Source organism: Oryx dammah, unplaced genomic scaffold (genome assembly GCF_014754425.2).
Source record: "Oryx dammah isolate SB20612 unplaced genomic scaffold, SCBI_Odam_1.1 HiC_scaffold_9, whole genome shotgun sequence".
NCBI classification, from domain to species: Eukaryota; Metazoa; Chordata; class Mammalia; order Artiodactyla; family Bovidae; genus Oryx; species Oryx dammah.
The window spans coordinates 45,264,646-45,288,792 of NW_024070193.1; the positions used below are offsets into that span (position 1 = coordinate 45,264,646).

General features: G+C 50.3%; 1 protein-coding gene across 2 annotated transcripts; it reads right to left on the minus strand.

The window, feature by feature from the left end:
• POMGNT2 (protein O-linked mannose N-acetylglucosaminyltransferase 2 (beta 1,4-)) lies at window positions 1-19,328 on the minus strand. 2 transcript variants are annotated; one of them, XM_040246114.1, is made up of 2 exons: window positions 18,645-19,328; window positions 1-2,311 (listed from the first exon to the last, which is right to left on the minus strand). In XM_040246114.1, the coding sequence occupies exon 2, from the start codon at window positions 2,205-2,207 to the stop codon at window positions 465-467; it is 1,743 nt and encodes a 580-aa protein (XP_040102048.1). In that variant the 5' UTR covers window positions 2,208-2,311; window positions 18,645-19,328; the 3' UTR covers window positions 1-464. The 2 variants fall into 2 exon arrangements, with proteins under 2 accessions (XP_040102048.1, XP_040102049.1); XM_040246115.1 differs by lacking the exon at window positions 18,645-19,328 and adding an exon at window positions 8,300-8,386.
• Between the last annotated feature and the right edge of the window lie 4,819 nt (window positions 19,329-24,147).

The following is a 24,147-nucleotide window of genomic DNA, read 5'->3' on the forward strand; positions in this document are numbered from 1 at the left end:
GATATTTATAATCATTTAATGAGTGTTCCAAACATACCCTTTGTGGGGCTACAGGTGAGTTTCGTGACAATGGAAGCTTATGTACATCCACACCCACCCAAACGGCCACAGCATCAGCAGCAGTTTCCAGAAACCCGACACCAACCAGAAAGATGTCGAGGGGAACAGGATGAACACTCAGCCAAAGAGGTTCTTTGGGATCCTTACTCTCCTCTTTCTCCTCCCCACTCAGGCCTTCTCCAGGGTATGGATGTTCAGAATGGGAGAAGAAGGGGGGAGGCCCCATCACACTTGTGCAAACAGGCGCTCTGAGAACCCCTCACCGCAGATGCAGTGAGATGACCGAGAGATAGAGGTCTGGTCAATAAATAAATAATTCCCAGAAGCCACCCCTGGCATCTGGCAGGCCCAGGGTCTCCGAGGCAGAGGAGCCCCCACCCCAGGAGGCCTGGCCAGGCCGCTCGCTACGTGCTGCACACCAGCACGTCTGCAAAGGGTCCCAGCAGTGTCTTGTTGAAGATGCAGCGGATCCACACCAGGTAGGTAGTGAAGGGCTTGATGTTCTCCGTGAAGGTGTGGTTCTGCAGGGCCAGCATGTAAGGCACGTAGGTGTTCTCCCCCTGCTCCTGGAGCCACACCTCGTACTTCACCTCCCTCACCTTCAGGTACTTGAGGTTCCACGGGATCTGCCAGGAGACAGAGAGGCGGGCCTCGGAGGCGCCCTGCACTGTCGCTTGGCATCGTGCCTCCCGCACCTTGCCAGGGTACAGGCTGACCATCCACTTCTGCTTCCTTGGCCCTGGATGGCCCTTCACCACACGCCGTATGGTTTGGATGAGCGATGGGATGTCCACCTTGGTGTCCTGGTAGATTCGGAAGAGCCACTCAGGGTTCCGGCAACAGAGGTGCCGGGGTACCTCCCGGCTTTGCAGGATCCGGGCCTGCTCAGCCCGGTCTAGGTGGGCGATGCCCCCCTGGTCCCAGGACCGCTCGGGATGTGTGACCGTGTTCTCTGGCATCGTGTTCTGCCAGGCTATGTACTGGAGGTCCATGCCAGGCAGTGTGGCCAGTGTCTTATAAGGGGTATAGTGGTCAGGGTTGACAGCATAGGGGAAGAGTTCCACCACGGCCGCCCCGCGGGGCAGGAACAGGGCCGTGACCAGCTGGGCCCCGTGCATGCTGACCAGCATGGAGGCATTGCTGACCAGCCGCACCACGTCTGCAAAGGCGTGGTCTTCCAGGGACACCGTCACGGTCTTCATCTGGAACTCCTGGGCCAGGGCCAGCAGCAGCTCTGCCTCATTCAGGATGAGTCTGTTCTGGGTGCGGCTGAACACCAGGATGTACTCCTCGCCCAGGGGGGCCCTGGCCTGGCTCACATTCAGCTTTTCCATCAGGAAACGCGCGAACTGTCGGATCTCGTTGCCAGAGACCAGGATGTTGGCCTTTGGGCCCTGGGGCTGGACGAAGCCATACTGGTACCAGGTGGTGACCTTGGAGAGGCCCACGAAGGCATGGGAGAAGCAGAGCAGCCGGCCCAGAGCCTTCAGCTGTGCCCGCAGGAGGGGCTGCTTGGGGCTGAGCAGCTTGTAGAGGTCGAAGTGGGCACCCTCTCCCCAGCCTTCCATGAAGAAGAGCCGGGCCTCGCGGGCCAGGCCGGGGAACTGCCGAAGGGTGTAGAAGAGGGGCAGCAGGTCGTCGTGGAAGACGTGCATGAGGTTGTCGGGGTTGAAGCGGTTGGCGATGAGGGCCACGTCGGGCACAAACACGGGCTTGGGCATGAAGCGCAGGGCGGCGGCAGGCAGCTCCACGAAGTTGAAGTACTGGGTGTTGTGGTCCTCCACGGTGGACAGGTCGAGCAGGGCCGGCTGGAAGCGCCGCGAGCCCAGGCTGGGCAGCATCACGGAGGCGTTGCCGTGGAAGAAGATGAACTCCTCCGCCTCGCTGGAATAGCAGAGCCACTTGAAGCGGCAGAGGCGGTCGGTGTGCGTGCGGCCGGTGCACACCATGTGCGTGCCGCCCTCGGTCAGGATCTGCAGCGCCTTCGGGTAGTCGATCCGCAGGCCGGGGGCGGGGTCGGCGGCCCGGCGGCCGACGGCCAGCTCCTCCTCCAGGGAGGCCGCATGCTCACGCAGCCGCACGTGTTTCCAGAGCACGGCCGCCAGCACGGACACCAGCAGGGCGTTGAGCACGGCGGACAGGTGCATCCTAGCACCTCCTGGGGCCCTAGAGAGACGACGGGCCCGGGGAAGCAGCTTGAGCCTGGCCAGCTTTACCCATCCCTGCGGGCTCCCGGAGGACCGGCAGAGGCCTGCGGGAGGAGAGAAGGAAAAGGAAAAGGTGTCTACATGGTGTGTCTCCAGTCACCCCGAGCACCCGCCTGGTGCCAGGCGCTGTGCTGGCCTCCACTGAGGCACTGGATGCTTGCACCGTTTTGCACACTTGAAGATCTGGTAGGCTAAACGTGCTTAGTCACTCAGTCGTGTCTGACTCATTGTGACCCCACTGACTACAGCCTGCCAGGCTCCTTTGTCCATGGGGATTCTGCAGGCAAGAATACTGGAGTGGGTTGCCATGCCCTCCTCCAGGGGATCTTCCCACCCCAAGGATGGAACCCAGGTCTCCCGCATTGCAGGCAGATTCATTACCATCTGAGCCACCAGGGCAGCCCAAGAATACTGGAGTGGGTAGCCTATCCCTTCTCCAGGAATCTTCCAAACCAGGAATTGAACTAGAGTCTCCTGCATTGCACGTGGATACAGGAATCCGCCTGGTAGGCTAGACCCTTCTAAAATGTTCACCCACTTCCCTCCCCTGCTGCCTTCATGGGGAAGTACAGATCCTTGCACCTGGCCTTTGGGTTTGGCCACATAACTTGCTTTGGCCAATGAGGTGTCAACAGACAACATATTCAGGGGCTTGAAAGGTGCTTGTGTGACTATCTGCCCTCTTTATAACTAGGATGTTGCTGTGAGAAGAATGTGATCAGCTGAACTTGCTGGTCCCGGAGGAGAGAGCTATGTGGGGAGCACAGCTGTTGCAGCCATGCTGGGTGTGGCTTGGCTGACCCCCAGATGTGTAAGTGAGGGAAGACTGTCAGAACCACTGGGCAAACCCACCCAAGCCCGGGCAATAGAGACAGATATCTGAGCTGAACAGATGCCTCTTATCATATGTCACTGAAACTCTGGAGCTGTTTGTAACGAAACACTGCTGCAAAGAAAGCTAACTGCTGTGTTGTGAGAAGCCTCAAGGAAAATCCCCATTAGGGGCCCAACCTCCCTGGTACTGCCAGGGAAGGACTTCACCTTACCATGGGCACAATTGGGATGGGAAGCCTGTGACTGCCGGTCCCAGGCTGCACACCAGGACCGCTGTTATGCCCCATCTGGGACACATGCACAGGGATTTCCTATTGGAAATCACGCCTGCTGATTTTTATGAAAAGATGGGTATAAACTTGTCCCCTCACGGGTCCAGTAAGAGAACTGTGTCTGAGTCTCACCACTGACAAGGGTTCTGTATGTGGAGGCAACACCTTTGAAGGGTTAAACTTCCTGTCCCGCATACTCTTGCCTACAGGGAGGCCTGGCTGGGCTGTGGGCATTTGCTCCTTTTCCTCCGCTACTGGGAAGGGTATCATACTTGCTCTGAGGCCCAGGACTGTTCAGACAGCCGAAGAATGGGACTGTTCAGTCCCCATGGAAACAGGATGGGTGACACCTGATGCCAGCCATGGGGTGAGAACAGGGCACCTGCTTAGCTGGCTTCTGACTGTGCCTTCAGTCAGCCCTGTTCACCTCCAGGGCAGGGCCTCTAAGAGCCCAGAAGCCCTGCAGCCGAGAAATCTGCTTAAGCATCAGTGTTTCTCAGTCTTTTCAAAGCCATGTACCCACTAATAATAAAGAAAACCTCTTTCATGTCTCAAACTGATCCGTAAAGTGCAGCAACCCCTTCCGCCAAGAATCTCTCACGCACAAAACTCTTTTATAGTATCTGCTCCCCAAGACAACAAGATTTCATCAATTTCTACTTTCTTTAATGAATTTCTTTTTTTACTTTTTGGCCATGTCATGCAGCATGCAGGATCTATCTAACCTGTGCCCTCTGCAGTGGAAGTGTGGAATCGTAACTTTTGGATTGCCAGGGAAGTCCAACTTCTACTTTTTCTGAAGTTAGTATTTTATATCTATATCTGTATATATAAAATAATAATGTTGCATATACTTTTCCAAATATATATGTCCCCATCTAGAAATTCTCCACCCAGCCTCACCAGCTAAGGACTACTTTGCTATTAGGTTGAACCATGTTAAGTTGCTGATACTTGACAATTTCTGACCAGTGTCCTATGGTCCTGCCACTATCCTAACCACCACTGTGGTAAGGAGATATATATATATATATATATAGATATATATATATAGAGAGAGAGAGAGAGAGAGTACTACCAAGGCTGCTCGAGAGCAAAAACCTATGTACCCAGTGTAACATGACTGCAGCTGGAGTTCTGACATCTCTCTAGGAGGTAAGAGGAGAAACCAGGAGTCAGAAAGAGGCCAAGAGGACAGATAGTTAATTCATCCTTAGGATGGGGAGAGGAAAAGAACTGAGGAAGTAAAGGCAAGGACAAGAAGAGTTTAAGAAGATAATGCAAAGGCAGGAAAGGCAACGTGTCTCACTGGGGGCTGGTGAGACCATCCTGAGAGCCTCAGCTCAGATCTGGGCCAAAGAACTGAAAAGAGTCATGACTGACTGACAGGTGGGAACTCCAGCAGGAAGAACAGCTGGGACCTAGGTATCTTTCCATACACATGGGACTCCTGGCTCTGGCCAGTGGGGGAGTCGGGCTGAGCGCAGTGACACCACAGCAGCAATGAGCACAGTTAGCACTCGGATTTTGATTTCTAAACAGCATTCTCCACTAAAAGGAACCAGGGCTCCTTGGAGAAATAACTGCTTCCAGGCCTGGGAAAGGAAAATTACAAGATGAGCTTAGAATATCTTATAGTGCCAGAATGTAAGGAAGTTCTCAAAAAATGATGGGAACATATCCAAAAGACACAGGATCCAAACTGAAGGAGCTCCCAATGGCTGAATCTGGGACAATTTGAGGAACAAAGTTAAAAAGCAATAGTAATGGATTATATAACCCATAGAATAAAATAAATACCCATGAGTCAATATTGATATGAATAGATAATCGAATAAATAGGGGAGAAGACACAGATCTTATAGTAGAATGCCAATTAATAAATGTAGAAACAATAATGGAAATAGAACATCACCAGTTGGCAAACATCACAGCGATAACTGTTTCAGGCAAGATTCACTGATGGCTGCTAAAATTGGTGGGTGCAAGTATGGTGAGAAACAGGAAATCTGCACAGTCTCTACGTACCTCCCTATGAGATACATATTAACTTCAAAAGTAAAAATAGAAATTTTACAGCAGAGCAGACATCGTCTGAACCAAATAATCACCATTAACATCACCAATAACAATACTGACACCATGTACCTCTTAATATAATGTGCTGAGGAGGGTACCTCATTTCTGGAGCCTTCCTGCCCAAAATAACATAACTTTGATCTATATTTCCAAATGGGGAAAACTTGGCTCTAGTTCCGGTTCTGGCACTGAAGGTGGTCTGTTAATTTTAATTAATATTAATTTTAGTTAATTAAGCTAATTTTAGTTAATATTAAGATTAGTTAACAAAGAAAACATAAAACCCAAATAGAAAGATATTCTACAAAATACCTGATCAGGACCCCTGCAAGAGTTAAACATCATAAAAGAGAGGGGAAGATTGAGGAGGTCCCAGATTGGACGAGAGTAAGGAGACATGACAGCTAAATGCCATGTGGGATCCTGGGCCAGAAAAAGGACATTAATAGGACAGCTGGCAGAATTTGAGTAAGGTTCAGAGCTGTGTTCATTTCCTAGTTTTGATAATTGCTGTGTAAGATGTTAACATCAGGGGAAGCTGAGTGAGGTGTTTTTGTTAACTTTTCTGTAAGTCTCAAACTATTAAAAATTAGGTAAGAAACAAGAGAAGTGAGTTGAAACTCACTCAGTTGTGTCCAACTCTTTGTGACCCTGTGGACTACAGTCCATGGAATTCTCCAGGCCAGAATACTGAAGTGGGTAGCCTTTCGCTTCTTCAGGGGATCTTCCCAACCCAGGGACTGAACCCAAGTCTCCAGCACTGCAGGCTGATTCTTTACCAGTTGAGCCACAAGGGAAGCCCAAGAATACTGGAGGGGTTAGCCTCTCCCTTCTCCAGCGGATCTTCCCAATCCAGGAATCAAACTGGGGTCTCCTGTGCTGCAGGTGGACTCTTTACCAATGGAGCTATCAGGGTAGCCCACAAATAAGAGAACATAAGTATTTATATGTAAAACAACAAGTACGTGGTTTGTTCTAAAATACTCCAGCAAAAAAGGCATGGAGACAGGTGAAATACAGATACTGACAGTTAAAGATGGTGATGGGGTCTTTTCTTGATTCTCTTTTGAGTTTGTCTGACATTTGCATAGAAAAAGTTTAAAACGAAACCATAAAGAATAAAATAAAATCACTATTACAAAATGACAGAATACTAGAAAGTGGATGAGTAATAAATTAATACTCAAAAATTAAAGCTGTGTCTGGCGAGACAGGAGGCAGATGGGTGCAGCACAAGCTGATGCATGTTTTGCTCTGATCGCAGACAAGAACAGCTTCCAACAGCAGCTAAAGCCAAAACAGACACACCCAGGGAATATCAGAAAGCAAGACTCCCAGGAAATGAAGAAAGGAAGACCACCTCCAAGCTGAGCAGGCAGCTTGGCCCCCGAGTACTCACAGCATCTCTTATGAGCATTCTGCGACCTGGCCCTCCCCTGCGGTGAAAGACAGGCTTGGCAGCAGGTGGGGATGTGGGGAAGGGGCCACGGGCAAAAGGAGGACCAGGGGGCTGTGTGTGCCGCAGCCAATCCCAGTCAAGTCACTGAGGTTGGGGGCCTTGGGACAAAGCTTATGGGAACCAGCAAACATGGGGGCCTTGTGGGGCTAAAAGGCAGCCAGGCAGAGACCACCCCGGAGCTTGTGGAATGGGAAGGACTGTTTCTAATCAGATGCTACGTCCTCCACCCACCCTCAGGCCCTGCCCACAATGGTATCGACCGAAGGAAGGACAAATACAGACTGGCCTACGTGGACCTCTCATGCACACGTCAGGCTCTCCCGTGGGAGACCCTTCCAAGAGGGAAAACAGGAGGGAAGGTTTGCTGGGAATGGACAGGACATTTTCTGATAAGTAGTGTGGTGGATAAAGCAGGGAGCCCTGAGGGTCAGACTGCCTAAGTTTTTACCACTTTTCCAGTTACAGGCCAGGGGGCTTGCACCAACACCTGATGGGGCCAGTCGCATAAACCCCCCAATCCCATCCTACCCAGATGAGACGGCCCTGAGCCATCTTCTCCATGGGCTTCCAAAGTTCCCTAACAGATTAAGTGGATTACAGAGTTGCCTGCAGCGGGAACTGGCCTTCTGCCCTGCCCTGTCTCTCTTCTCCACTTCCCTGTTCATGTATGCTGGAGTCAAGTGCAAATAATCTACTTGCACTTGAATCCGTGTCTCACGATCTGCTTCTGGGGAATGTTAATTAACACAGAATACTACTGCATTTTGCCCCAGTGGAGACAGATGGAGGGCCACCCTTGCATTTTTCCCTGCTGTGAAACAGCCGAAGTGTGGTAGTGAGAATGCCAACAAGAACTAGGGCAGTCACTGCTCATTATAAAGTCCTCCCAGTCTGTTCCCTGGTTGCCCTGTGTCTGTCCACTCTCAGCTGCACAGCAGCAGCCTGCAAATGCCAGAACAGAAGGATCAGGCAAAACCCTCAGAAATGTTTTCAAAAGATAACAGATGGAGGCAAAGGGGACATTAACCAGATCCCTGATTCTAAAGAAGCCAAAGTTCTCCCCAGTCCTGTCTGCTGGCTGAGGAAATACAGCTTTTCCGGACCGTACAGGCTGCTGGAAGAGGAGGGCAGGGTCCCTGTGGTCACCCCCCATGGAGTCCTGTTACAGAGGCAAATAAAAGAGGCCTGAGTTGGCCTCCGAGACACCTTCTCTGATTGTGGGGGAGAGGGCTGACTACAGAGCTGAGTTGTTTGGAAACAAATTTGCATGGGAAGAGACAGTCCTTCTTGGACTTATAAGGTGTGCTGAAGAACACTCTTGAGAGTCCCCTGGACTGCAAGGAGATCAAACCAGCCAATCCTAATGGAAATCAACCCTGAATACTCACTGACACTTGAAGGGCTCAAGCTGCAGCTGCCACACTCTAGCCACCTGATGTGAACAGCCGACTTACTGGAAAAGACCTCATGCAGGGAAAAACTGAAGGCAAAAGAAGAGAGTGGCAGAGCATGAGATAGCTGGATAGCATCACTGAGTCAATGGACATGAACTTGGGCAAACTCCGGAAGACAGTGAGGGACAGGGAGGCTTGAAGTGCCGCAGTCCATGGGGTTGCAGAGTCAGACGTGACTTAGCGACTGAACACCACCACAAATCCATAGCTTGGATGGTGTTGTCTTCAGCACACCTGTCTAGGCTGGGGGTCCCAGGAGGGAAAGAGCCTGTCATCCAGGGGGCAAGCACTGAGAAGATCCCCAGAGGAACCCCTCCTGAGGCCTGGAGGCAGGGCCGTGGTGGAAGGCTGTGCCCTTGAATCGTTCATGATGTAGGTCCTTAGATTCCTTCCTTCACCCTCCTGACGACAGGCTCAGTTAGATGTCGGCAGGCCCGGCCCTGACCTGGCGTAACTACTTCTGTGGCAGAGCCAACAACCGAGCAGCCTGGACGTCGGCCGCTGTGCTCCTCTCCGCGGGCAGCGCTGGTGGGGGGCCTCCTCTCCCTTGGGCGCTGCATTTAGGACCCAGCGGGTATGCAGCACAAAGAGCTTAGTGGCTCAGCCAGGACGAAGAATGATATGGAGGAAGAACGTTTTTCAGTGGTATATTTTTAGTGTTAGAATATTTTCACCAAAAACGTATCAGGTTTGGTAGATGTAAGATGTTTACCTAATTTTTTTCTTTAATTTTGCTGACAAGTCAATCAATAGAAGAATGGATTCAAACTAAAGAAAAAAGAAAAAAAATACTTTTCAAAAGAAAGGGAGTAAAAAAGAAATGAGATTTAAAACATGCTTAAAACAGCCCTCTAGAAACTGAGGCAGACAGAGGAAACCAATTCACCCCACCCCGCCCCAAACTGCTTCCCTCAGCTCTTGGACCAGATATGGATTATCAGATTCTTACAGACAGTGGGATCCCACCTTTCCAGGATCCCACCTATTCCAGGAAGCACCGGAGCAAGGTGCTGATGCTGCCGCCACACCTGCAGACACAGTAAGGCCTGGGGGGTCCCTACTATGGGGGCTCCCAGCCGAGGCTGCCCACCCAGCCCTGGGTGCCGGCTCCACTCCCGGGGGCCCTGCCAGGCTCCAGACACAGGCACAGAAAAGCCGTTCACAAGGGCCCCGGCACCTGATAAGGAGTAAGAGCCCCAGGAATTCCCGGCCTCGAGCAGAGGGTGCAAATTCACATGCTTACTGAGGCCAAGAACCAGCAGTCTCTGGGCAGCGTGCCCCAGAGACCAAACACCCAGATTAAAGTTCAATTTGACAAGGGCCTGGCAGTACAGTGGCCTGGCAGCACCTATCAGTATCAGTCTGCTCCAGCTGCCGTAACCAAGGACTGCAGACATTTCTTTTCACACAGTTCTGGAGGCTGGAAGTCCCAGACCCAGGTGTCAACATGTACGGTTTCTCCTAAGGCCTCTCTCCTGGCCTTGCAGATGACTACCTTCTCACTTGTCCTCAGGTGACCTCCCTGTGTGCACCGAGGGGGCAGAGCTCTCTGGTCTCTCTCCTTGTTATTGGGACACCAGTCCTATTAGATTAGGGCCCCACCCTTATGACCAGGCTCCTCTGTCCATGGAATCCCTCAGGCAAGAGCACTGGAATGGGTTGCCATTTCCTCCTCCACGGGATCTTCCCAACCCAAGGATCGAACCTGGGTCTCACACATTGCAGGTGGATTCTTTACCATCTGACCTACTAGGGAAGCCCTTATGACCTTAGTTAACCTTAATTACCTCCTTAAAGGTCCTATCTCTAAATACAGTCACACTGAGGGGTCAGGGCTTTGATTATGAATTTCCAAGAACACAATTCAGTCTGTAATACTACTTTTCTGGTTTTCCAGAGAAGCCAGAAATCCATTTAAAACGGGAATGTCCTAGTCTGTAATTTCTGGCCACTGTTCCACTTGAGTGAAGATGACAGGCAGGCCCAAGGACTGGGGCCGCTAGCCTTGTTGCTGGTATAATGGGTCCAAGGATGTGAGCTCTGGTCTTAAATGAAGCCCTCTGCTGCTGACCTGGCCAGCTGTACTGGGTTCCCAACTGCCAGGACCAGCCGCTGGTCACTGTTCATGCCCCCAGGAGCAGGGCTGGGAGGCTAGGACTGCCAGCACCCACCAGACCCAGGCTCAGAAGACTGGCAGGGCCAGGCCAAGACAAGGGCTGGCGAGAGTGTCTAAAGAAGGTTTTCTATTAATAGTACAACAGTTTTACTTTAACAGGTTGTTCATACCCCCAACTGAAAAACCAGAGAGTTCTTGTTAATTATTGAAAAATACGCTTTTACCCTAAACGCAGCCTGAATCACTGGTGCTGAATGATGGAAGCTTCCTGTCCTGCACCGATGTGTCTCACGAGTCACCAGTTAGTGAACAGCACACAAGCTCCAATACTCAAACGCCCTCAGAGTGATCTCTCCCTGCTCCTTGCCCCTCCTAGTCATGGTTACCAGAAGCAAAGCATGGAGCTGCTACTCCTCACATCATGTTTATGTGGGCTCCAAACTCAGCTCTCCATCAATGCTACTGACAAGCCTGAACAAACACTGACAAGGCATCAGGGTTTCCGCCAAAAGCGTTTACATTTTGGCCAAATGTTGGCAGCCTCTGAGTACTCCTTGTAAAACCTAATATTTAAGTGATCAGGCATCTTTAACATTTAGTTACAAGTTCACATGCTTAGACCAAAAACTTAACATGGATAATAACTCCTCGGTTTAGCATAAAGAGCAAAGAAAGGCGAAGATGCAGACGTTCATCCTCTATTAACAGCTAAACATAGTGACTCTTCTTTCTTATCAGCAAAACCGGATGGAACTCCCAGGGTGGACCGGTGGGGCTGCGGGTGGAGCAAGAGAATTCCAGTCTGTGTTACTCTGGCACGATGGGCAAAGGCAAGCTTTGCTGAGGACAGCCAAGGCTCCAAGGCACTCAGCACAGGCGGGACAGCTGAACAGGTGGAGGTGAGTCCCACCTACCACCAACACAGAAACCCTTGCTCGCACAACTTGCTGTGACACCATCTGGCTTTTGCTTCACACCCACGGGTCACTTGCAAGTTAGAGCCCCCTGTGTTGGCCCTTTCTGGCATAACAGAAAAGCATTACTAGGCACCAATGTGGTCACAAACAGGGAAGAAGCAGGAAAAGAGAGTCGAGTGAGTGGCTGCTGTGATGCTCAGAACACGCCTGCACGACTGACTGCATCAAGAGGGTCAGAAGGCCACTCACGACAAGCAGCATAAAACACTCACCCAGAAGAAGGGAGAAGTGTGCATGACAGGAAATGGTCCTGGTTCGACCTGAGGCTATCCACGGAAGCGACCTGAGGGGTGGAGGGGTTTTGAGCAAGGTTTTGGAGCTGTTTTTGTGGTCGTGGGGGTTAAGATGACTGCTCCTGTTAGGTGTCCACACGTCCCTGCTGGCAGTAACTATGGCAAACTTCCATCCACAGCAGACATCGCTGCGCCCAGGTCTTGCATCTGCCCACCAAGCAAGCCATGAGGTCACCCAGCTATAGGCTCCTCTCTCATCCCAGGGCTGTGACACGCAGGCCCAAAGCCACATGCAGCTGAAAGGGCAGTGCATTACAGACAGGCACGGAGTGGGCAGCGTCAGGAGACGTGCGTTTCACCAGTGGAGCCCCCTGGGCTCAAGTGATCACCTGTGAGGCCCTTGTGGCGGGGGAGCCAGGCAGTGCCAAGGTCACAGCAGTCCCTGCCAAACACTCGGGGAGCCTGGAGCCCAGCATGAGTGATAAGGAGGCGAGAGGCCTCAGCGAGGGTTTTCCTTTGGCCTCATCACCAAGATGTCACCTTCATCTCCTTCCTTGCATCATTCCCACCACCACCACCGCCACATCAGAGCCGACATCTACTGGCCAATCATGAGGTGCAGGGTTCTCCACTTTACGTGGTGATCTTCGCTTTATAGATGGTAGAACCGAAGCCCACTGAGACCTGCCCAGGGTCCCGCAGGAAGCAGCGATGAGACTAATGAAGGCGGGCTGGCTCCAATGTCATCTCTGTTACCCGTTTTCCTTCTCTTTATCTGGAAATAATCCCAGACTTAGGAAAAAACAAAACAAAACTGTGTGTATAGTACAAAGAACTCTCCTGCATCCTTAGCCTTACCACCAGCTGCTAAGCTGACACATTCATTGTACCATGTTCTTTTTTTCCGAACCTTTTAAAAATAAGCCAGAGGCATCTGCCCCTTTAGTCCCTACCACTTCATCATCTGTCTCCTAAGAATGAGAACATTCTCTCGTCATCACACAAAATCGGGAATTAATATTGTTAGTAATTTGTGGTCTCCACTCAGTGGCCCAGAATCCAAGCCAAGGCGAAGCCTGGTGGCCAGGTAGCACGTCTCACTCGTCTCCCCTAATCTGGGCAGCCTCTCAGACTTTCATGGCCTCAACAGTTTCTAATGGAGTCAGATATTTTCTGGTATGTTCCTCAATTGGGGCTCGTTTGGTGTTTCTTCATGATTAGACTCTAAATATGCACCTGTGGCAGGAATCAGAGTCTATGTGCCTAACTGTTCATATGAAACTATTCTATACAAGGGCTTCTGGGATTCTCCCAGTGGGACAGCCAGGATCAGCAAAAATCCAGAAACCCCACTCTGTGTAGGATGCAAGGAGCAGTAGGGCCCTCTTCCTCAGGGAAAGGAAGCCCCTGGACCTTGGGCATTCCTGAGGGGCAGCGTTGGGCAAACGCTGAGCGGCAGAGCAGCAAGAGGGAGGCTGCCACAGAGGGGGGCTGCACCCCTCTCTAGCAGAGTGGGCACACACGCACGCTGGCGATACATGCAACCCAGGCCCCGGGCTGAAGAAAGGACGTGTAGCTCCGGGCTGCCACGGCCACCAGGGCCCTGAAGTAAGGCCTGCGGAAGCAAGTCATGGGGGGGTTTCAGCGTGGGAGACAGGAAGAGGACTTCTCCAAGGCTTAGAGCTGTTCTAACATAGAGGAATCAGCGACTGTAGTGAGCCCCTGCCCTGCCAGGAAGTGGCCTGGAAAATCAAGGTCAACCTGTGAGGTGGACACAGGGTCCCCCAAAGCAGTCTTAGCACCACGTGGGATGTGAGAAATGCAAAATCTGGGGTCCCTCCAGACCTGCTAAACCAGAATCCCTGAGGGAACCCAGGAACCCATGTTTTTAATAAAGCTTTCAGGTGACTCTAGTGTGAACTCAATTTCAGAAAGTCCTCTAAGATTTCTGTAACACTCCACAGTTCTGCAATTCCCCGCTTCTAAATACCCAGCAGGGCATTTCTGTCCAACCCAGGATAAACCACCAAGGACAGCCTCCCCGTCACAAAGGCTAGTAAATCCTCTCCCCAGCCTCTGCGAAAATGATGTTCCGGGGCAGCCTATGTTCCTGGGGCAGACTGAAAAGGCTGCCATATTCTAAGCCCCACTTTGAGAAAAGTTTCCCCAGCTCACACCTTCCCACACAAGCCACATCACTTATAATGCTGAGTGGCAAAACAAAACAAAAGCAGCCCAGTTCTCCAGGCCACAGCTAAATGGATGAGAGAGTGGAGGCTGGGCCTAAAGCAGCCACCAGTGGAGATGCCCGAGAAGTCAGATCAGGTGGTGGTGGTGGTGCTGTTATCAGATGCCCATACCTGCAGGCCTGCAGGGAGGGAGGTCGGTCTCCTGAGAAATGGACTCCCGAAGGGAGCAAGGCTGGACTGCTTCTCTGGCTCCTAACAGGGCCCACTGTCACTCCTCTCGGAAGCTCTGGGACCAGCCTAACCCTGGTAACTCCGGAAGTCCCCCAGGATGTGCCTTGATTCCTGCCACAAACCCCCACTACTGAAGGTCCCCAGGGTGTTCCTTGTCATTGGGTGTCAGTCTGAACCGGGAACAACAGTGATGGTGGCAATACAGCAGACGTGGTCCCCAACCCCTCCCTGAAGCCTAGCCCAGGGCTGAGTACCCAGTGCCCAGCCAGGAAAGGGCCCTCTGTTCTGCTTTTCAAAGTGGAGAAAAGAGACAACTCTTAGCATTAAGACTGTATTGATGGGACTTCCTTGGTGGTACAGGGGATAAGAATCTGCCTGCCAATGCAAGGGTCACAGGTTCGATCCCTGGTCCAGGAAGATCCCACATGCCACGGAGCAACTACACCCATGTGCCTCAACTACTGAGTCTGTGCTCTAGGGCCTTTGAACTGCAACTACTAAGCCCACATGCTGCAAGTACTGAGCCCACGTGCCTGCATGACAAAGGAAGACACCACAATTAGAAGCCACAACAAAGAGTAGCCCCCGCTCGCCACAATCAGACAAAGCCTGCACAGAGCAATGAAGTCCTAGTGCAGACAAAAATAAAATTAATTAATTAAAAAAAAAAAAGACTACTGATGGTAGTCACCAATGGCAGAGTGAAAGGTGTGGTTTCCTGACAGACCCTGGGTGCTGAGTATGTAGGTGAGGACCTGCAAAGCCAAACAACATGGAAAGACTGGGGCTTCCCTGCTGGTCCAGTGGCTAAGACTCTGCACTCCCAATGCAGAGGGTCCGAGTTCAATCCCTGGTCAAGGAACTAGATCCCACAAGCCTAACTCCTAAAACTAAGGAGTCTGCACAATGCAACGAAGACCTGCTACAGTCAAATAAATAAATAAAACAAAGGATTGACAGCTGTTCTGAAACATGTCAGGAAGAGGATACTGGCCTCTGGACGGGGGGGGAGGTTAATGCTGCCACCATCTTACTTCATGTGCACCTACTATGTGCCAGTCACTGTTCTAAGCCCGTTCTCTGCCCACTTCCACTTAAGCCTCAATGCACAAGCCCTCTAATGCAAGTACTCGTGTTATCTCCATTTTCTTCTAATATGAAAAACTAGAGCTTAGTGGGGTTAAGTACTTTCCTCTAGGTCCTGCAGCTCAAGCAGAAGCACCAGAATTCAAGCCTGTGCCTGACTCTGGGGTTTGCAGTAATTCAGACACAGAGGCACAGTCGGTGATGGAAAAGCAGGAAAGACCTCAGAGCTGTGAGTTCTCCTCATGCAAGAAGGGCAGAGCAGCTGTGGACAGCTCTGGAAACAAAGACCCATAGGCCCTCAACTGTAACTTAGCAACCCAAGGCTTCTTGTGTGTAACCATTCCCCACCCATCCAGGCAAGTAGCTCAGGGAGCTGTGGTCATTCTCTCACCCAGAGGGAGGTGTGGGGCGCACAGTGGAGTGACAGTTACCCCGCCCACACTGGTGCTGTGCTGACAGGGTTAACCCACATATTTAGAATGACAAAACCAACAATTTTTAGAGCTACAAGAGCCCTTAGAAATTATTTGCTCCAACTCTTTATATTATAAAAGGTCTTGAGGGGCAGTGGGAGCTCTCACAGGGGCCAAGATGAAAGCAGTGGGGCTGGCTTTCCTCAAACCCACAGGCGAACCCCCTCCCCAAAGCAGAGGTGAGGCCCAGAAGAAGCACACGCCTCCGGGCCTCTTCCTAGCTTCTAGACAAGATCACTTCTTCTCCAAACCAGGCTTCCGGCCCTTCGCTGGCCCTGTGGTCCATGATGAGAGCCTCTAGGGCCCTTCGGCTGCCTCTTGCTAACGCTTCACCCTCCAGCCTCGGCCAACCTCAGACACGGAGAGGAAGCATCCTCGGCCAGGCTGCAGGCTCCTGCCTCTTCTCCAAGCAGCCGAGGCTACCTGCTGTAACACCGGAGGCTGCCCCAGGTCACAGGTGGGCTTCCAGAACCGTAAAGACCCCAAACAGCAGGGGAGGGGAAGTCAAGGGCTCCGGTTCTGGAGTGAGATGCCAGGATGTGAGCTCTGGTCCTGACACTCAGCAGCTGCATCATCGTACACCAATTCTTCTTTTACAGTTTTCCACCACACGAAAAGGTGTACATAATTAACATACACAACATGCTAAGGGTGGTGATAAGTAGATACCCAGGAAACCATCACCATAATTTATGCCGTAACCTATCCATCACCTCCGAAAGTTTCCTCTGTCCCTTTATTTACTCATTTTTGTGATAAAAACACTTAACGTAAGCTCTACCCTCAAAGCAAAATCTGAAGCATATACTACAGTATTGTGAACTGTAGGCTCACAGCTGTATGCTGTGCAGCAGGGCTCTCAGAACTCGGCCCTCTAGTCTATCTGAAACTTTACACCCTTTCACTGATACCATCTCATTTTCCCTCCCTACAACCCCTGGCAACCACCATTCCACTCTCTGCTTCCATACGTCTGACTATTCTACATTCATCCTTTAAGTGGTATCATGTAGCTATTTGTCCTTCTATGTCCGCCTGGGCCAATTCTTAAACCCTGCAAGCCTCCATTTCCTAGTCTGAAAAACAGACAATTATTCCGACTTCACAGGGTGGTTTTATGAATTCAAAGAGAACTCAGGCAAAGCATAGTGCCTGACAATTATTTTTATATAATTATTATTAACCATTATTAATGCCATAACTTCCATTCACTGGCAGACTCCAGGCCAGGAACAATGCTAAGTGCCTGACAAGAATTATCTCATTTGTTCCCTGTTACAAATCTATAACAGGTATTAACCAATCTCATTCCATGTTTGAGGATGTATGCTCAGAATTATTCAGAGGACTGCCCACTGTCCCACAGCTATCAAGCGGTGAGACTGGGATTCAAACCCAAGTTTGGTTTCAAAGCCTATGATGACATTTTTGGGCTCTGCCTTTCATGTTCATGATTTTATCCAATTAAAAAATTTACTAGGTGACAGGCCTGGGGGAAAAGTATCCACTGACAACCAGTTGAGAATAACAAGGACCTTCGGGGACTGGAACATTTGATAATTTAATTTTCTGGTTAGCTTAGTATTCACTAGAAGCCTATGTTATTGCTAAGTATTTTCTAAAGCAAGGCTCAGAGCAAGAACTTGCCAACCAGAAGGTCAGTTTGAAAAATGCTCTGACACCTGCCACATCGAGGCCACCGGGACACACACACAGCTGCAGTGCGGGGGAATTGCACTTGCAGTCGCCAGCACCCCAACTTCTTTTGCTGAGGATCCCCATTCTGCTTCTCCTCACCCTCCCAGGGCCCAAGACTCAGGATCTGATGCTCTGTCCATCTCTGGGGAAGAGAGGACTCCCCTGTGCTCCTTCCTGGCTCTGCTGGCAAGTGGGACTCAGATTTCTCATTTGTAATGTGCAAGGATGAGTTGGAGAAAAGATCTCCAAGATCCATGAGAGTCAGAGTGGGCAGCTAATTCCAGTGATACAGACCTCGGTTCCAATCTCACCTCTAACATTTTCTGTTTGATAGAGACCACAAATGCTAATAATTGCTGCACGTTCACTGGGCACCAGACACTGGGCTTCCAACTTGTAAGCATTATTTTATTTAATCCTCACAGCAACCGTGTCTTGCAAAGAAATAAGAGGTTCAGAGAGGATAAGTGACTTGCTCAAGGGCTCACACTTAGTAAATGAGAGCCAAGATTTGAATGCCCTGCACATGTAGCAGGGCATATTTGGTAAATGAACCCTATTCTGTCTGTGCTCGGAGCCACCAAATCCTGAGATAATTCACCCCATAACCATTCCCATGCCGAATTCCCCCAAAAGTAGGTTCTGAGACTTGGTTGGCATAAAGAAGGCCAACCCTAGCTGCCCACCACCTGGCAGGACTCTGGCCTGAGGGCCCTTGACCCTAGCAGGGAATATTCATCAGGAGACCGGCTCCTACACACATGTTGGGGACTGAAGCCCATTGTGTCCCTACTTCTGAGGCTATCCCAGCATTGTCAAGCAGGCGATGCCAGGCTGTCATCACCAGACACACAGTGGGCACCGTACTGAGCTCCCAAGGAGCCCAGGGGTCACTTGCGGGCTGTCCTGGTACTGCCTTCACAGGAAGCTTGGGAGGGCCAGGCCCCCTCCGTGCTTCTCGCCTGGCTCCCCGCCACCCGCGCCTCATGCGCACCATCTCCCAAGCAGAAGGGCGTGGGAACCGGCTGCCGGTGCCAGCCCTGAGCTAATATCTGTAGCTGACACGCCGGGGCCCGCGGGACCTCGAGGGTCCACCTCCCCTCACCCTCGCCACCTCCCGCGCCTCCTTCGGCCCCAATCCACATCACTCCTCCCAGCCGGAAGTCCCCCTCCACTCCTCTCCACCCCTCCGGGGGTGGGTCGCAGGGCCGCTCCTTCAATTCCAAACCCAGCTGTGTCGCGGAACCCTTGCCCTCCGCGAGCGCGCGCACCTCACCTGCACCCTACAGCCCGGGCTCCACGGGGCTGAAGCTTCCAGGCCGGCCCTCCGCGGAAATGGCTTTGGGCGAACCCGTGCCCGTCCCTGCCCCAGGCGCCTGCTCGGAGCCGTGGAGGCCCAGGACCGGAGCGCAGGCTCCTCCGCGCCGTCTGGTCCGTCACCGCCGCCAGGCTCGCAGGTGCCCTACGTGCGCTTGCCCAGCTGGCGAGCCCCTCGCGTCAGCTGTGCACGTGCGCAGGCTCGCCGGTTCCACCGCCTCAGCCAGAGGCCGGACCTCTTCCTTGGCTCGCGGAATTCTGGGAATTGCAGTTTGCGTCCGATGGCTGCCGGCTCCTTCGACCCGGGTGATCCTGGGAGTTGTAGTTTGCTCCTGGAGAAGTGAAGTTGCGCTTCGTGTTTTTCAGTGTTAAGTCGTGTCCGACTCTTTGTGACCCCATGGACCCTCCAGGCTCCTCTGTCCATGAGGTTCTCCAGGCGAGAATAACGGAGTGGGCTGCCACTTCCTTCTCCAGGTCGCTTGGTGTTAAGTTTATACAATTATGGGAGGCCCGATAATAAACTTAAATGCAAGTTTAAACCGACAAGCAAATGTCATTTATCAAATCAAAATACTACTTTCACATGCTTTTAAAAAATATATAATACTTGGGGGGGGGCGCAGTTCTCAGGTGTTCAGTTCAGTTCAGTCGCACAGTCGTGTCCGACGCTTTGTGACCCCATGGACTGCAGAACGCCAGGCTTTTCTGTCCATCACCAACTCCCGGAGCCTGCTCAAACTCATGTCCATCGAGTCGATGATGCCATCCAACCATCTCATCCTCTCTTCTCCCCTTCTCCTCCTGTCTTCAGTGTCTTTCCCAGCATGAGGTAAAGAACCCGCCTGCCAATTCAGGAGACATAAGAGACGTAGGTTCGATCCCTGGGTCGGGAAGATCCCCTGGAGGAGGGCATGGCAACCCATTTCAGTAGTCTTGCCTGGAGAATCCCATGGACATTGGAGCCTGGCGGGCTATAGTCCATGGAGTCGCAAAGATTTGGACACAGCACGCACACACACTGCAGGGGACTTAAATACAAAAGCACCATTCCTCTGCTCCAGTCCCCTACCCCTACTCTATCCCATCCCACAGACCTGCTCCTGAAGGACAACCATTACCCACTTTGATGGCTGCTGCTTATGACATTTACTGATGACTGACTACGGTAGTGATTAAGCAAATCTACACGTGATAAAATGACACAAACTATACACAACTTTATACCAATGTCAAAACCTGGTTTGGATACTGTACTATAATTATGTAAAATGTAGCCATTGGGGGAATCAATCTGTAAATATTTCAAAATTGAACAATGTAAGGGTTAATAGTCAGCCGCCTGTTGCTCTGGCTGAGCCATGAGAAAATCACCATGGGAAAAGCAAAACACAGCAGTACAGCATAACCCAAATAAAAGTACATCGGTTGATCAGTTGGGGTTGTCATGCCCTGCTAAGCTAAGGAAAAACATAGTGTGGACCTTGGAACACCAGGTCAGCGCAAGTTCAGAACACTGCTTGTGCACACACTAAGATGTTTTCCCAAGGCACTCGTGAGTCTATGACCTTCAGCTAGGTGATAGCCCTTGTACAAGAAAATAACAAAGATAGTTTACAGTGACCAATAAAATGGGAGACATAACTGGGGACACAGAAGGCTGACTTCATCGTAACATAACAGACACTTTCTGCTTGCCAAGACACTAAATAAAAGTAATGTGGCTCTGAGGAACAGGGCTCTTGAGCCAAGAGGTCTTGAGTTCCCCGGTCCCATCTTTAAAACTTTAATTCTGTCTCTAGTTTCTTTTTTTTCAAACTGCATCGACCACTTTCGATCCCTACCTGCAGTGCTGGCTGCAGCAAAAAAGTTTTTTAAAAAGAAACAAAAAAACAAACTATGGACATTACTTAGGTCCTCAGCTGTACAGGACAGATTAAAAAACATCATGGACCATCTAAGAAATCATTAAGAGAAAGTTTCAAAATAATATTCACTTAATGCTTGGAAGATATTTCATATTCAGTTCTGTCCAGCTCAGTCCCTCTGTCATGTCCGACTCTTTGCGACCCCATGAACTGCAGCACGCCAGGCCTCCCTGCTGCTGCTGCTAAGTCGCTTCAGTCGTGTCCGACTCTGTGTGACCCCATAGATGGCAGCCCACCAGGCTCCCCTGTCCCTGGGATTCTCCAGGCAAGAACACTGGAGTGGGTTGCCATTTCCTTCTCCAATGCATGAAAATGAAAAGTGAAAGTGAAGTCGCTCAGTTATGTCTGACTCTTCACAACCCCATGGACTGCAGCCTACCAGGCTCCTCCGTCCATTGGATTTTCCAGGCAAGAGTACTGGAGTGGGTTGCCATTGCCGTCTCCCTATCCATCACCAACTCCCAGAGCCTACCCAAACTCATGTCCATTGAGTCAGTAATGCCATCCAACCATCTCATCCTCTGTCATCCCCTTCTCTTGCCACCCTCAATCTTTCCCAGCATCAGGGTCCTTTCAAGTGAGTCAGCTCATCACATCAGGGGGCCAAAGTATTGGAGTTTCAGCTTCAACATCAGTCGTACCAATGAACACCCAGGACTGATCTCCTTTAGGATGGACTGGTTGGATCTCCTTGCAGTCCAGGGGACTCTCAAGAGTCTTCTCCAGCACCACAGTTCAAAAGCATCAGTTCTTCAGCGCTCAGCTTTCTTTATAGTCCAGCTCTCACATCCACACATTACTGGAAAAACCATAGCCTTGACTAGATGGACCTTTGTTAACAAAGTAATGTCTCTGCTTTTTAATATGCTGTCTAGGTTGGTCATAACTTTCTTTCCAAGGAGTAAGCATCTTTTAATTTCATGGCTGCAGTCACCATCTGCAGTGATTTTGGAGCTCCCCAAAATAAAGTCCGTCACTGGTTCCACTGTTTCCCCATCCATTTGCCATGAAGTGATGGGACCAGATGCCATGATCTTTGTTTTCTGAATGTTGAACTTTAAGCCAACTTTTTCACTCTCCTCTTTCACTTTCATCAAGAGACTGTTGATGAAGTTCTTTTTCACTTTCTGCCATAAGGGTGGTGTCATCTGCATATCTGAGGTTATTGATATTTCTCCCAGCAATCTTGATTCCAGCTTGTGGTCCCTCCAGCCCAGCATTTCTCAGGATGTACTCTGCATATAAGTTAAATAAGCAGGCTCACAATATACAGCCTTGAGTACTCCTTTTCCTATTTGGAACCAGTCTGTTGTTCCACGTCCAGTTCTAACTGTTGCTTCTTGACCTGCATACAGGTTTCTCAAGAGGCAGGTGAGGTGGTCTGGTATTTCCATCTGTTTCAGGATTTTCCACAGTTTATTGTGATCCACACAGTCAAAGGCTTTGGCATAGTCAATAAAGCAGAAATAGATGTTTTTCTGGAACTCTCTTGCTTTTTCGATGATCCAGTGGATGTTGGCAATTTGATCTCTGGTTCCTCTGCCTTTTCTAAATCCAGTTTGAACATCTGGAAGGTCACAGTTCACGTATTGCTGAAGCCTGGCTTGGAGAATTTTGAGATGTGTGTGAGATGAGTGCAATTGTGCAGTAGTTTGAGCATTCTTTGGCATTGCCTTTCTTAGGGATTGGAATGAAAACTATTATATCGTATTTAATTTTTAAAAGTACCAAAACAGTAAAAGTGACTTCTTTTTAAAAAGAGTATATTGTGCAAAAGAGTCCAGAATGATATCAGCCCATGACCTGTGTGGTGAGATTAAAGGTAAGTTTTATTTTCATCTTGTTCATTTTATATATATATATACACACACACACTCCTGGAATGAACATGTAATTTAAAGTTTACATTGTTTTTAGTTTTTAACAAGCTCATAGGTTGAATTCATGGTTCTCAACAAGAAAGCCAGGGATGGTCTGCTGATGGAAAGAGGCACCAAGCAGCCTAGGTGGAGAGGGACTGGGTTCTGTCCAAGGCAGAGTTTTCTGGATAAGATCACAAAGGACATGGCCTGTGGGTCCCCTAGGACCAAGTTTGCAGACAAGGATGATGTGTCATTTTACAAGCCAGTCATGTTTTTAAAACTAGTCTGGTGTGGAGCACCAAAAAAAAAGTGCTTTATTTACTGGTTGTTTGTTGTTGTTTAATCACTAAATCATGTCCGACTCTTTGTGACCCTATGGACTGCAGCCCGCCAGGCTCCCCTTTTCATGGGATTTTCCAGCAAGAATACTGGAGTGGGTTGCCATTTCCTTCTCCAAGTGATCTTCCCAACGCAGGGATTGAACCCACGTCTCCTGTATTGGCAGGTGGATTCTTTACCACTGAGTCAATATCCTCCTATTTTAGTTGTCTAATACTGCATAACAAATCGCCCCAAAATGCACTGGCTTAAAGCAACAATAATCGTTTATTATATCTCATAGTTTTTTGGGTCTAGAATCTAGAAGTGACTTTGCTGATTGGTTCTGCCTCAGGGTCTCTCATAAAATTGCAATCGGATGTTGGCTGAGACTGCAGTCAGCTGAAAGCTGTGTGAGACTGGAGGATCTGCTTCCAAAAGGGCTGGTTCGCACAGCTGGAAAGTTTGTTCTTCTCCACGTGGGCCTCTACAGCCTCTTGAGTGACCCTGTGGCAAGGCAGTTCCCCAGAGCATCTGGTATAAGAGACTGAGGCAGAGGCTAAGAAGAGACCGAAACAGAACGCCTCTCATGACCTGGTCTCCGAGCCCTCACGTGCTGTCCCATCTGTGTGTCCTATTGGTCACGCAGGTTGATGCTGATTCAACACGGAAAGAGATCACGCAGCGGTGTGGATGCTGAGCAACAAGGTTGCTCTATGACCTTCCTGGAGACTGGCTACTATATAACAAGAGGTACCATCTGTTCAGTACCTAGGCTATGCTTGGCTTTAGATGGAAATGATCTCATTTAATCCTCACCACAACCCTATGCAGTAGATTATGTATGTCCCCAATTTATAGATGGGAAAGGCTTAGAGTCATTAAACACTTTGCCCAGGGCCATGCTGCTGGCAGGTGGAGGGAGGGGTGAAGCCAGTTAGTGTGACTCCATCCGGGCCTCGCCACACCCTCCCGGGCCTGGGAACCTCCTTGACACTTTGCCCATCACCCTCCTCACCGCCAATCATGTAAATTCCTGCCACGTTTATCCTCCCCCTCATTCCCTTGCAACTTTCCCTCTACAGTCCTGATTCGGGATGATCCCCCAAAATAAGTTTGGTTTTTTAAATAGCATGTTTGTTAAATTAAGAGAGAAACTCTAGCAACCGCTATAGTTCTACTGTGCATGCGTGCGCAGTCACTTCAGTTGTGTCAGAGTCTGCGATTTTAAGAACTGTAGCCCATCGGGCTCCTCTGTCCATGGGATGCTCCAGGCAAGAATACTGGAGTGGGTTGCCATGTCCTTCTACTGTACTCAGTTTTAAACCCATGCATCTGCTGTATTAGAATCTTTAAA

What these genes read in the sequence shown, in the direction of transcription:
- POMGNT2 (XM_040246114.1), bottom strand. Translation starts at nt 2,207, where the DNA reads ATGCACCTGTCCGCCGTGCTCAACGCCCTGCTGGTGTCCGTGCTGGCG.